This window comes from Anastrepha obliqua, chromosome 1 (assembly GCF_027943255.1).
Source record: "Anastrepha obliqua isolate idAnaObli1 chromosome 1, idAnaObli1_1.0, whole genome shotgun sequence".
In the NCBI taxonomy this organism is placed as follows: Eukaryota; Metazoa; Arthropoda; class Insecta; order Diptera; family Tephritidae; genus Anastrepha; species Anastrepha obliqua.
Genome location: NC_072892.1, coordinates 17,630,956 through 17,645,373, shown reverse-complemented (window position 1 = coordinate 17,645,373; position 14,418 = coordinate 17,630,956). Strand labels below are relative to the sequence as shown.

General features: G+C 36.8%; 3 protein-coding genes across 4 annotated transcripts; 1 reads left to right on the top strand and 2 right to left on the bottom strand.

Moving 5' to 3' along the window:
- Positions 1-3,367: 3,367 nt before the first annotated feature.
- Positions 3,368-8,965, bottom strand: LOC129240090 (importin-13). Of its 2 annotated transcripts, none has more exons than XM_054875596.1 (11): positions 8,548-8,965; positions 8,322-8,489; positions 8,117-8,266; positions 7,876-8,054; positions 7,120-7,807; positions 6,455-7,054; positions 6,188-6,388; positions 5,989-6,126; positions 5,827-5,919; positions 5,285-5,751; positions 3,368-5,222 (listed from the first exon to the last, which is right to left on the bottom strand). In XM_054875596.1, the coding sequence occupies exons 1-11, from the start codon at positions 8,701-8,703 to the stop codon at positions 5,138-5,140; spliced, it is 2,925 nt and encodes a 974-aa protein (XP_054731571.1). In that variant the 5' UTR covers positions 8,704-8,965; the 3' UTR covers positions 3,368-5,137. The 2 variants fall into 2 exon arrangements, with proteins under 2 accessions (XP_054731571.1, XP_054731579.1); XM_054875604.1 differs by having other exon boundaries at positions 8,322-8,496; positions 8,548-8,644.
- Positions 8,966-10,375: 1,410 nt separating this feature from the next.
- Positions 10,376-12,227, top strand: LOC129249206 (AP-1 complex subunit mu-1). Its single transcript, XM_054888892.1, has 3 exons — positions 10,376-10,767; positions 10,826-11,480; positions 11,551-12,227. The coding sequence occupies exons 1-3, from the start codon at positions 10,601-10,603 to the stop codon at positions 12,007-12,009; spliced, it is 1,281 nt and encodes a 426-aa protein (XP_054744867.1). The 5' UTR covers positions 10,376-10,600; the 3' UTR covers positions 12,010-12,227.
- Positions 12,228-12,289: 62 nt separating this feature from the next.
- Positions 12,290-14,236, bottom strand: LOC129249199 (2-oxoisovalerate dehydrogenase subunit alpha, mitochondrial). The gene is made up of 5 exons (XM_054888880.1): positions 14,073-14,236; positions 13,474-14,008; positions 13,234-13,399; positions 12,976-13,179; positions 12,290-12,907 (listed from the first exon to the last, which is right to left on the bottom strand). Exons 1-5 carry the CDS (start codon positions 14,148-14,150, stop codon positions 12,565-12,567), a joined length of 1,326 nt encoding a protein of 441 aa, XP_054744855.1. The 5' UTR covers positions 14,151-14,236; the 3' UTR covers positions 12,290-12,564.
- Between the last annotated feature and the right edge of the window lie 182 nt (positions 14,237-14,418).

Genomic DNA, 14,418 nt, shown 5'->3' with positions numbered 1-14,418 from the left:
CGGCCATTAGTCAATTTGATTTCCCACAGAAGCCAAAAACTGTGCAGGGTCAATACGCTAAAGAGAGAATTCGCTACAATCAGCTCTGTAAAAACTTTCACCTCATCACGACCGCGGTTAGACTTCATATTTGATAATTCACACTATTCGCAGCCCGTGAGACTTGTCTATACAGGGTCCGGCACTCGAAGCGTAACCAATTAAAAAGGCTATAAATTTAGTTTGGAAAACTACTTTTATTCAATTCAAAGTAAAAAAAGTGTGAAAATAATACAAAATTAAGAATTAATTTACTTTTGCTCGATGTGACCACCTTTTGCCTTGAATATGGCCTTGAGACGGTCTAGAAACGAATCGTAAACTGCCCGAATGTGACTTGGAGGTATTTTTGCCCATTCGCGGACAATGGCTTTTTCAGCACCTCGAGACTGGTGAATCTTTTAGTGCGGACCTCGCGCTCCAAAATGGCCCAAAGAGAATAATCCATCAGATTCGCGTCTGGTGAATTAGAGAGCTATTATGTGGACTTTATGAAGTTCGGAACGTTGTTTGGAGATTGGAGAGCGCTCATTTGCGGTTACAGCGGCCCAAAACATTACCTGTGCTGCCGGCGGGTGCTGCTTCCTGGTGGCCAATCGATGACTCAAATTCTCGGATGAACGGTCGGAGTAATGGTGCGATAAACAAAAACTTTATTTACTTTAAGGTGCTTGAACTCACGCCTTTACTCTCGGCAAAATGCTTCCGCGCACTTGTAAACAATGCTCTGGACTATCATTTAGCCAACTAACAGACAGGTTATGCCCGTGCATCAGCTGCGCGAGCGGACTGAAGTTGGTTACACTTCGAGTGCCGGATCCTGTACCTTAAGGTGCTCTGGATAATCGTGTGTGAAAAGACAGAGTGATGAAAATTGTCTATGAAAACGAAAAACGGAACGCGAATTTGACCCCCAGAACACTAAAACTAAATTCACTCATTCTCATATTCACTTTCACTCCGATTCAATTTACTTGATGCCGGCAAATCGTCTGATATCTTTAATCTCTAAGATAAAGTACTAACCAGGGTTGGGCGTTTACAACATTTTTTGGATTGTTTACACTTACATTGTAAACAATTGTAAATAATGTAAACAATTGTAAACGTTTACCAGCATATGTGTAGAGCTATATACGAACGACGTATTGAGCAAGCGCTTAAGGGGGTGGTGGTAGGGTTTAGCGCTAAAAAAAAACACTTTTTTTTTTTTAATTTTTTACAGAAATATGGCTTAAGATACTTTAATAAAATCAGTTGCATGTTATTGTACATATTTTCAATAAGTTTTTAAAAAATATTAATAATAAAATATTGACAAATAAGTCCATGACAGAGTTTTTTTGGAGATATGTTTTTCGAGAGGTGCTCTGCGGTGCCAATCGGCATTCGTCGTAGAATCATCTGAAACTAAAAAAGTCGAATTTTTCAGTTAAAGTATGATGTAATGCGTAATGCGTAATGGTGGCAAAAAAACGTAAAACGAGCATTTTTGGCGAAAAATTTCGCCATATTTGTAAGTGAAAAACAACCTTAAAAAAAAAAAATAAAAAAAAAACAGTGGGGGGAGGGGGGGGGGGGGGTATTTTTGATTTAGAAAACGTGTGCCAAATTTGAAAAGAATCGGTTGAATAGTTTCGGAGTTGTGATTGGCACCGACTTTTAAGAAGTCGTTTCGGGAAAAACGCGTTTAAAAAAATGACTCTGAAAAATTATCGATGCTCCGCATTCGAGGTAGAGTGCCTACAAAGGCTATAACTTTGAGAGTTCTGCTCCGATCCACTTAAAATTTTGACACAACATTCTTGAAATGATTTACTATAAGATGAGTGAAGAAAAAAAATTTCGATTTTGTGACCCTACCCTCCCTTAATGTCTACTCTTATACTTATACTCTACAGCTTATTATTTGTATTCATATCATGACCGAAACAAGTTAGATCCTGATAAAACTGCAAAAGTAACGGATTTCCTTTTTAATACTATGAGTGGAGAAGCTTTGCAGCAGCTTGACCTATTTCTGAACAGAAGATCCTACTTCGGCGTATTACAGTCAAAAAACTTGAGCGAAGATGCCTGTTTATATTGGAGAATGGCATCGATAAAATATCCACATCTGGCAGAAACAGCTTTGAAATTAATCAATATACCCACCTCTTCAGCGCAAATTGAACGCTTATTTTCGAATTGGAATTTTATTCATTCAGATTTGAGGAACAGACTCTCGTTTGCAAGGTCCAAAAAGCTACTTTTTATTTATTATCAAATGAAAATTGACCAAATCAATGAAGAATCGGACAGTGAAAATTAATAAAAATATTAAAATACTAAATATTAGAGCGTATTTTTTTACAAGCTTGGAAAACTGTTTGAAAAATAGTAAAAATGCTTAATTAGTAGTAGATTGTTTCTGACTCATAAAAAAAGCAAAAAAAAAAAATGAATTGTTTACGTAAACAATTAGCTTGTAAACAATTACATTGTAACGTAATGCGTAACATTGTAATTGTTTACATGTAAACAATTGCTGTAAACAATGTAAACAGTTTACAGGCCCAACCCTGGTACTAACTAATATTTATCAGGGCGATGAAATGAAATTAATTAAAAGTTTTCTCACAGGCAATCAGCGTAACAAATCTTTTTTTTTCCTTGTTCACTCCCCTCGGGAGCGTAGGGCCTCGACAAGACTCAGACTTGTGTTTATTTCGTTAATCTGTTTTTGATTTCTGACAGGGAAGGTGAATAGCCTGCCGCTACCAGTTCTAAATAGTGAGAATGCCCACCTGTCGTTGCTTAGGAATAACGGCTTCTTACTGCTTGGAGTTTCACATATTTCTGCCAGAAGGATCTGTGTTTCACATATTTCTGCCAGAAGGATCGCACAGATGGTTGAGGACTTCGCTAAATTTGGTGTGTCCGCGCTATTACCACGGTTGCCCGCTTCCTCTTGCTGGTGCCACTGATGAAATGTGAACTGTGTGTTTCTCTTTGTTGTTGCTTGTTATAGCAGCCACAATGCAAATAATGCGCCGACTATTGTGCGGGAGTAAGGATGGAAAGGCTAAGTTTTTGAGGTTGAGGAATGAGATTTTTTTTTTTGTTTTTCAGAAAATGGAAAGTAGGTAGATTTGGAAAATTTCGAGGACCGTGCTTTACGTGGGATTTGATCCCATCTGGGATGGCAGGTTACTACTGCACTTACGCTGGACTACTGAGACCGCAATCTGTCATAAATCTCATAAATCTTTACTAAGAGTTAAAAATTATAGTTTATGAAAAAATACGCCTTTCTGAGTGACTAAATAAATGAAAACCACATAGGCTCTACGAGTATTTGCTGGTCTAAGTAACTTAACTATTTATTTCTTTTCTATTAAAAGTTAAATATAATATTTTGGAATAATAATACATTAAACATTCACTCATTCAAGTCTTGTTTTACAAACATAAATATTCTGATATTTTCTTGTGCGAGTTACTCCACCTCATTGAATACATGAATTCGTTTTGGTTCAAACAATAAATACATATGAGTCGGATATATCTGTTTAGAGGAAATGCGAATGCACTTTTTGTATTATTTCAATGAATATGGGGAAAATATTATGTTTCTACAATACTACTATCACATTCTGCACAACAGTTGCTTACATATGCTCGAGAAAAATGCTACATACAAACTTACATACAATGGAAAGCATTGGGAAACTTCTTATAATTTTTTTTTTTTTTTTAAGTATTTCTATTCCTTTGGACGACAGTCGTCTCTTCGAAAACACTCTATTTCTACTTTAAATGTGTATGTACGTTTGTCTTAAGATTATATGCCTTTGATACAACTTAGCTCACATTTATATCTTGAGTCTTGTTGCCATTAATAGGTTATTTATGAGTAATGCAAATGCTCCAGATAACCGCAGCAACCGAAAATCAGATTATTATGAGTATACATTAGAGACGGTAGGTAATGACTAAAAGTAACTTTGTGTAAAATCATACTTTGGGCTCTTATATTTTTAAGTTAAATGTCAAATACAACAAAACGCTTATTAATTACTTACGATTTGTTTGCAATATAACAGTTACATGATGAGTTTTACATTTATTTCGATAAATGAAATCTACGCGCTTAGCTTTATATATTTTTCAAAAAATAGAGTCACTTAATCGATTAGTCAGTCAAAGAAAATCAGTTAAGTGCATGCAAGCAGAGGGGGCCTATATAAAGACGATGAATACATTCAAAGCAATAAAAGTAATGCTAGGATTTCTGACTGGTCCATAACAGACTGTGAAACTAAGAGAGAGAGAGGATTTCTGACTAAACTTCAATTCTTGGGCAATGGCTGGCATAAGTGCTCGCATGTCGATCAGACTCTGGGCGATTTCCACGGTTTTATCAACATTTTTTCACTATTGCCAAACCATAGTTGCTGCTACAGCACTCGTTACTGTATTAGGTCCATAAACAGCACTTTTTTTTACTTATGTGTTTATCCATACAATTCACGGCTAGACTGACAAGGACATAGTGCAAAATTATTTGTCCTTTATGCCTTTAGTCCTCATGTGCTACCCATATTTATATATCTTTAAATAATGGTAAAACTCGTCATATAATTATTATACAAAAACAAATATATAGCTTAATAAATCATCACAAAACACATTTGAGTAATTCTTTAAATTATTCATATTCATATTGATTGCTTAGAAACACATTAACAAGTGGGCATAAATAGGCATAAATCGTAACTCACTTAATTTTTTAAAATATGATTTGATAAACCTTATATTACAATTCAAGTATTTAGAACTTTACGCAATTGGTCAAAAGAAAATGCGTATGTGCAAAACGGCATACAAATACTAGACTTGTTGTACAAGGGAAAGCAAAACACGTTGAAACAATAATTTAAAGAAATCTGTTAACTGCTAACCGTCTCGTACACCGACTGCGCTTAATGGCTTAATGCTTTTGACAATTTCAACACACAATTTGGCAATAAGGAATTCTATTAGCAACTTTTCTTTTAACGCGTTTGCATTAAAATGTTCCTTTGCGTCTTTATTTGGCGTCGTCTACTTGGCGTATTTACTGAAATTTATCAGTTAGGCCTCGCGCTTTTATAGCGAAGTCGCTGAGATGTTTTTGCAGCAAACGCTTATTGACTTTCTCCCTGTAAATAAACAACAACAGCTAGTGTTTGTTTTGTTTAGACTCCACTTTAATTGATTTTACCTTATGATTAGGCCAGCGAATTTCGCTTTCTCATCAGCGTCGACCAGTTGTGTAGGAAAACCGGGTAAATACATTACAGCCTTCAGCCAAGCAACCAATTCAGCAGGATATTTCTTATTGATTGCCATGAAAATATCAGCGAATTTTTCCACTTGTTGTCGTGGTGTGATACAACCGACACACAGCACCGCAGTGCGGAGAATCTCCTCGCCTGAGTTTAACACTGCCTGTGTCATGCGCGCATAGTTGCGCGACTGCAATACAAAATGTGAGATGAACTGCACACTGGTGCGAATGGGACCATTTTCGGGCAGAGCCATTGCTTTCAACGCATAGTATATAAGTTTATCATAAGCAATCGCTTCGTCATCGAGCGCTTGTGGCAACTTCTTTATAATCTGCATAAGACAGGCGTAAAACATTTCTATTGTGTCAGCGATATTCGAGAAAGCGGCTTCCTCTGTCGACTGTAAGTACATAGAAAAGCATTTATTTAATAATTAAAATGTTTTATATTCAAACGTACTCCGCTTATTACTCACTTCGAACAATTTGAAACTATGAATTACAAATTCCATCAAAAGTTGTTGCATCAATGCCTTACACCCTTCGTCCTTGTAGAAGATTATAATAGCCTACAGTGACAGTAAAAGAACAACGATTAATTGAGTTATATTTTAGGATGAAATGAAAAATCTATTAACCGTTTTTGATATCTCCAACGTTGGTGCACAACAGCGGGTTTGGAAAATAGCTACAATAAAACAACAAAGGTCTTGCAGCATTGGCCGGAAACTCGATTTGAGATTGATAATTGCATGTTGCAAAGCAGTACAAGCAGTCTAAACAGGAAAAATATTAAATATTTCAATTTGCTTCACGGTACAAATGATTCGATATTACCTCGAGCACATCCAATTCTTCCACCCAAAGTTCTGCGATTTGCCGAAATATGGGCATTGTTTTTTGCATCACAATCAGCACGGGTTGCAAGTTTTCCAGATCTTCAACTTGATCCTCATCTAAATGCGTATTTAGCGAAGAAAATAATGTAGATATCATGTTCAGGCGAAAAATTGTACGTACGCGCGATGCTGGGGTTTTCTTTAAAAGTAAGCATAAAACACTATAATAGATTTATAAAAGAATTATGAGCAATTGCTTGCTTACGCTCTCATTCTGGCAAATGGCCTGTAGCTCTTCAAAGCATGGGCTCACTATGATATCCAAATAGTTGGGTATAGTATCAGCGGAAAGCAGACTCATCAGCTTGCCCACACTATACATCAAACGCACACAATCCGAATTCTTCATCTGACCTGAAGACAGTGAGACTTGGCAAGCATTCAAAAGCGGTTCCGCAAATGGTTTCATTTGAAGTTGGCATACACAGCAAAGCTCTTTAAGTCCCAGGGTAGCTTGCGCAGCCATAGCCGAGTTTAATCCTCGCACCAACAACTCTATAGCGGGGGGTATAAAGGTTGGATTCTCTTTTAACCACTGACAGTATGAGCCTACAGTCTCAAGAGCGGTTCCAAGCAGTTTTTCATTCATTTTATTATATGGAATTTCTGAGAGAACGCGCATCAGTTTCGGTATCTGTTTAGATTCCTCAGCTCCAAAATGCTCTGCTACCGATTGAAATGAATAAATGCAGGCCTCTAATTTTGTCCATTGTGTAGGATTCGTTTGCAGTTCAGCGATAATCTCATCTAGTACCGTGGCAAGTATGTCGAGTATGTATTCATGCAGCACATCATAGCAATACATCTTAAAAATTATTTGAAAATAAGCGACCCAATAATTTATTAAATCGAAAAGCAATCAGCACTTACAAATGTGTCCGAAATATCTTGGCGATAGCAACGGAAACTTTCCAAATCATCCGATGTCCATTTGTCAATTGAGTTTTCGTCCGGTTGTTCCGATTTACGCACCAATATTCGCGTTAGGTGTGCGTACAGTGGTTTTATATATTCCCAACACTTTATGCGTTCCTCTTCGTTGTGCATAGCAAAAACCTCATCCTGCAATAAGTACCAAAAACCCATAGCCATGCTACTACACGACTCTTCGACGGGGTAAATTCCCGGCTTATCTGTGCATTGTAAAATTTCATTAACAAGCCGTCCATAAAGGGCCGAAAGTTCGGGGTCTGTCGTAGTTATTCCACTCAACAGCAGCTGCGAATGCCTTTCCACGGCGGATACGAAAAGTGTGTAAATATTGACTACAATATCTTCATTGTTGTTATCACGCTTCCATTCCATTTTCGTGATATCGCATAGTGAATCCAAGAACATTTTAATAAGTATAAAAGCCGTTTTAGGATAAGCATTGCAGTCTGGTTGTATAATTATGCTAAGTAATGTTTTTAGGCACGTCTCGGCTAATTCGTTTTCATCGGCAGACATGCACCCATCCCCATCCGGATCCTGGACACAAGGCCAGTAACATTTATTAGTCACTCTAAGCAGAATTGCCGAAATATTTTGACAACTCTCAATTGAGAAACCAATAATTCTACGAAAAAGGTATTTTAAACAACACAATTTAAGCAGCTATAAGAAATAGTCTATACTTGCACTTACTTCACCCAAGTGCCAACACATTTCACAGCGCGTGTCATGTTGCTAAAACATTCGCTATCCCAAGCACGTTCTAATTGCATGCTCAAATATGCTTCTGTCGTCTTCATTACCAACGGTGCACGTTTGGCCACTTCAGCACGCAATGTGGTTCTTTTGACTGACGTGAAAATTGCCTGCATCTGTTTAAGGTATCGTTTGCTGTAAATTTATGTGGCTTAGTTTATTATTGAGAGTACCTCACCTCTTCTGGAATGGCCTGCAGAACCTCTAGCATTATCCATAATTGCATTTCTTTATTAACGTTTGGTATTTGCTGATTCTGAAATGTGTTTATCACATCCTCAATGGCTGTTGACCATTCACCGATCATATGAACGATTAATGCGCTGAGCTGAAATATTACGCTCTTTAGAAATGATTTAAATATTCGAAACCAATTTACTTACAGCGATACAAAGCCGATTAAGAACCAATTTAGGGCCGCCGGCAAATTGAATGATTTTCTCGAAAATTTTTTGCTTCAGTTCTTCGTGGTTCTCGAAGGGTACCTCATGCCAGTACTTCATAAGCTTGGAGTGTAGTGTAACAGCACCAAAAAACTGAACTTCTTGACTCTATAAACTATGTTTATTTCAGTGCCATTTCAGTATTGAATTTTGCAATTTACGTTACCTTGCCGAGCTCCATAAGCTGCCACGAGAATTGCCACGCTTGTGGACTGGTCTGAACTTTCGTAAGCCACTCATGCGTGATGGCCTGTTCTTGTGAAGTTGAGCGATAAAAGACAACAACTGCCTCTTCCAAGCGTGTAATGTCAATTGGGTCCATAATTATGGCCAACCAGTACTATTACTCGGCTACTTAATACTTTAACAATAAACTTTTTGCACTGAAATATGGCGCTTGGTGAGTCGGTTAGTCCTTCTCAATTGTTGGAGATGACTGTACTTCCCTCTACTCCGTAACCAAAAAATTTACTTTTAAAACACTTTTTATATCGTAAAAGACTAATCTGAGGTTGAATAAAAAGACACCTATAAGAAAATGTTTCCAAAACAGCCTGATAGAACTTATTGCCACTATCAAACCGAATGTGTTTGCAATAAGAACAAACATTCACAATAAATAGTGTGAACCTTTCAAGATGCCAGATTTGTATAATAGAAATGATATCGATAGTTGCGTCAAATTAAAAACATATATGAAAATCGCACACAGCACATAGTTTTATTGCTTTCAGTATTTTTTTAAATATCAACAGAGATTGTTAATGAGAAGAATTGAAGCCGTGTTATACTAATTCACGGTCTTCATTATAAGTACGACTAGGATACATCCATCTAAGTACTATCATTTCTATAGCAGACTTATTTACAAGGTACCAATTTGTTCTAAATGTTAACATAGTAATTTGTAATAAATACTTATACAAATTAGCACAAGCTATGCGTAATGAACAAAGCATTTACCAGGAACCAAAAACTGAGTGATAGTTTTCAGACAATAATTTTCTGTTACAAAAAAGTGTAAAAGTGAAATTAACGCATTGACCGTCGCATGTAAACCAACTCGCTACTTTTTACGTGTTTTTAGCAGTTGAAACTTGTAATTTCTAATGGAAAATACAAACAATCGAGCAGCAACAGAAACACTTGAGAAGAAAACTTAAATTATGGTGGGGAATTTAAATGAAGAAATAAATATTCAAGCATTTTCAGTAATTTTTTAAATCAAAGTGCTCCGGTTACTCTTAACGGTAATTTTTTGAGTAGTAAACCAAATTATGTTTCTTTGACGATTTGTTAGTTGACAGTTCGGCAAATATATTTTGCAGTGAACGACCTATTTGACTTATTTCTGTCAGTTTGCAGCAATAATTTATACAAAAAAATTAAGAATGCCAAAATATAACGAGCAAGCAAAAATGAATAATTAATCAATAAAAAGTGCTGGGGAGCAAATTATTTAAATACAATTGATCCCACAGTGCATATATTATATTTAATCTCACTGAACTTCGACTACAAAATTATTTTTTTACTTATTTCCTCCACGTTTTGATATTTTAAAAGGACAGCTGATTGTTATTTTGCCAACTACCCAAGGCGAAATATGTAGCTAAGGTGGCGCCATTAAGTTACTTTACTTTTCGCGATTTTGACAAGTCTGACGTTAGCCCTCATATAGTTCACACTATATTCCGATCATAACTAGTTCGCTTATTTAGAAATGATTGTTGTGTGCTTCACTCAATAAAATTTATTTATTTATTAGTCCCATCCTAACACAGCAACGGTAAATCTTATAATTATTAGGGATAGCCACACCAACAATGTACAACGTAGTTCTATCCTTATTATTTATTAGTTAAAAGTCTATACAACGACACAAGCTTAAACTAACGTAACATTTCTGGTTGCTTCAGTGTGTGCAAGCCTTATCTGACTTTTATTTAATTATATGGCAGCGTGATTGTTTGTCATATAAATTGACAGTCGATTGACGTCGTCAGTGCAATTTGTGTGGCACCTGGCTAAAAACTTCATTTGTGATTTAATTTTCAAAAGCCCTAAAAATTATGTAAATTTGCTTCACAATATAGAGTCCAACCGTTAATTAATGTGGAAATCGTTAAAAGTGTAATCGCAAAACGGTTGGCGTACAACTGAGTCATATCCCGATTCGCTTACTATTATTTTGGTTCGTTTGAAAAAAAGGTGCAGCAATGTCTTCATCAGCAATATATGTTCTTGATGTCAAAGGCAAAGTTTTGATATCCCGCAACTATCGGGGAGATACCATGGATATGGCGGCTATCGACAAGTTTATGCCACTGTTAATGGAACGCGAGGAGGAGGGTCTTATAACGCCTATACTGCAGACGGCTGATAAGTGAGTATAAAGTTGTTTATTGGATTTTACTGGCAAAAATTGACCTGAATTTATTCAGCACCTTTGCGTATATCAAGACGAACAACCTTTATATTGTTTCAACAACCCCACGCAACAAAAATGTTAATATCGCACTGGTATTTGTTTTTCTGCATAAAATTGCACAAGTTTTTGTGGAATACTTCAAAGAGTTGGAAGAAGAGTCGATTCGCGATAATTTTGTAATAATATATGAATTACTTGATGAATTGATTGATTTCGGTTACCCGCAGACGACGGATTCAAAAATATTGCAGGAGTACATTACCCAAGAGGGACATAAATTAGAACTCCAACCCCGTCCACCGCTAGCTGTTACCAATGCAGTCTCTTGGCGTTCTGAAGGAATAAAGTATCGCAAAAACGAAGTATTTCTCGATGTGATAGAATCGGTGAATCTATTGGCTAACGCTAACGGAAATGTGTTGCGCAGTGAGATTGTCGGCGCCATTAAAATGCGTGTGTATTTATCTGGAATGCCAGAATTGCGGTTGGGATTGAATGATAAAGTATTATTCGAGAGCACTGGGCGAGGCAAATCTAAGTCAGTAGAATTGGAGGATGTAAAATTCCATCAATGCGTACGTTTATCACGTTTTGAGAACGATCGTACTATATCGTTTATACCACCAGATGGAGAGTTTGAGCTGATGTCCTATCGACTTAACACTCACGTAAGAACTTGGGTGCATTTTTTTATATCAATCACTTTATTAATATTTTTGCTTATTTTAACTCAAATAGGTAAAGCCTTTGATTTGGATTGAATCTGTCATTGAACGTCATGCACATTCCCGTGTTGAATACATGATAAAGGCAAAGTCGCAATTCAAGCGCCGTTCCACTGCTAACAACGTTGAGATAGTTATTCCCGTTCCGGCAGATGCAGATTCTCCTAAATTTAAAACAACAATAGGCAGTTGCAAATACGCGCCAGAGCAAAATGCTATTATATGGACGATTAAATCATTTCCCGGCGGTAAGGAGTACTTAATGCGTGCACATTTTGGTCTGCCAAGCGTTGAAAGCGAAGACAATAATGAGGGGAAACCACCGATACAGGTACGCTTCGAGATACCCTATTTCACCACATCGGGCATACAAGTGCGCTATTTGAAAATTATTGAGAAAAGCGGTTATCAGGCGCTGCCTTGGGTGCGCTATATTACTCAAAATGGTGATTATCAACTGCGTACCAATTAACCTGCCCGGCGGAGGAAATATATTTGTACTAATATGCACTCTGCAAGACGTTAAATTATTGCAGTAAAATGTTTACTATTAAATTTTAAAGTGTATTTTTTTCAATTTATTTGACACTGTATTAGCTGATGAAATTTTCAGCAAAAATATTCATTCCGTTCAACCAGAGTTGTAATGATCTACATATTAACAACTACTTTGTTTTAAACTTATTTAAATTTGGCCTTTGTTTGGTATACTTACATGAAATGATGGTGGGAAACGATATATTAGTTGCCAGTTTATGTGTTTTATGATGTATGTAGTCATATTTTTTATTTCATTTCAAAAATTTTACAAAAATACAAAATATATTGGTATATTATTAAGCAGCTGCATAACAATGACCCTCTATTGCTTTAGTATTAGTTTGAAGGTACTACACTAAACGTGTAAAGCCTGTAAGCTTCGAATAACTTCCTTAAAATTAATAAATGCACCTTTCTTAGTCTTATAAGTTGTACCAAAACCTGTATGACTGCGGGAGAAAATCCGACATCCAGTAAAAATATTCGTTTAAACTTTAAAGCTCTTCACCGGATAGTGGTCCTTATGTTTGTTAATATGGTCTTCCAATTCCTTCATTTGTTCGATCAAATTTGCAGGCATTTCAGAATAAACTCCTTCAAACATTTCTTTCCAGTTCGGTTTAGGTTTCTTCTCTGACACACCAATTTGTTTTAAAACTTTTTTACGCACATCTTTTACAAACTCCTTTTCTTCGGACTCGTTGAACCAGCCTTTTCGAACCATGTAACTCTTCAGCTTAGATATCGGATGTTCCACTGAGTTCCATACTTCAATTTCTTCGGCAGATCTATAAGCTGTACTGTCGTCTGATGTTGAATGATGCCCAACGCTGCAAATAAAAAAATAAACAAATCTCTGTTTTATATGAATAAAAAATGAGCACAGCCAATAGCCCACCGATAAGCCATAGCCTCGAAAATAACGGGTTTGTTTTCGCGAATTACATATTCACGCGCCAACTTCATGGCATTGTAAACAGCGAACACATCTGTCCCATCCACACGAATGGTTGCCATGCCATAACCATGACCACGCGCAGCGATTCCGTCGCCGTTATATTGTTCATGCGAAGGGGTGGAAATTGCGAATCCATTGTTACGGCTGAAATTATTGGTTTTCATTCAAGCGCAAATAAAAAGTGATTTGTTGTAATACCAAAAAAATATGACTGGACATTTGAGCGTTGCTGCGAAGTTAAATGCCGCGTGGGCATCACCTTCAGAAGCCGCTCCTTCTCCAAAGTAGCACACAACGCACGCATCGTTGTTCGGGCGTAACTTCATCGCATAGGCAGCACCTACCGCTTGAGGCATTTGTGTCGCTGTATAATTTATGTTAAATAAGATATAATATTTCATTCAAAAATGATATAGATCTAAGTGCATACAAACATACATAACGGGCTGGAAATAGTTACAAAGTTTAGGTCTTTGCTGCCGTAATGAACTGGCATTTGCTTGCCACGTCCGATATCATCACAGTTACCATAGCACTGATCCACGAATTGGTCGATGCGGAAACCTCGCCAAACCAATACACCAGCTTCGCGATATTGGCCATAGATCAAATCCCGCATTTCTAATGCAGCTGCACTTCCAATATGCGATGCCTCCTCACCAAAATTTGTCATATAAAATGAAATGCGCCCCTGCCGCTGGGATTCGTAGAGAATTTTGTCCATAGTATTTAGCAAAACCATGTCATTGAACATCTTCTGCACAACTTCCTTGCTTAGTTGAGGATCCTGAGATTCATCAGGAATAAGGCCATCTCTATCCATGACGCGATAAATAGGCACATTTTCATAGTCAGTATGCAACAATAATTTTAATTCTGATACGAAAGGTGCTTTAGCGCCTGGAAATTGTGAGGGGTCATCAGCTGACACCGTACTACTACATCTATACTGAATAGATTGCTGAGCTGTAATCTGCGTTAAAAGGTGTTATTTCTTATCAATGAGCGACTTTCACGAGTCCACAAGTTTGACTTACTGTTCGAAGAATTTGTTGCTGCCATTTAATGCTACAGGTGCGCGTAGCACATCTCAGTGTATGTCGGATAAAGGACATGCCGGGGGAATATTTACTAAACTACAGTAAAAAATTAGCAAAGTGTTGACTAGGTGCGCTATGATAATTCATGCGATTACATAAGGGACATCTGAGTAAATTGCCAGTTCACAATGGTGGATGAATTTTGAAATTTGAATACATACATACAAATTGTTGTTTTGAAATGTTAAATGGATAAATTTAATTTTTGCAGCCATGCTATATTCGTATTCGTATTACAGTAGAAATGTAGAATCGAAAAAAAGCAATTTAGTTGCTTAAAAAA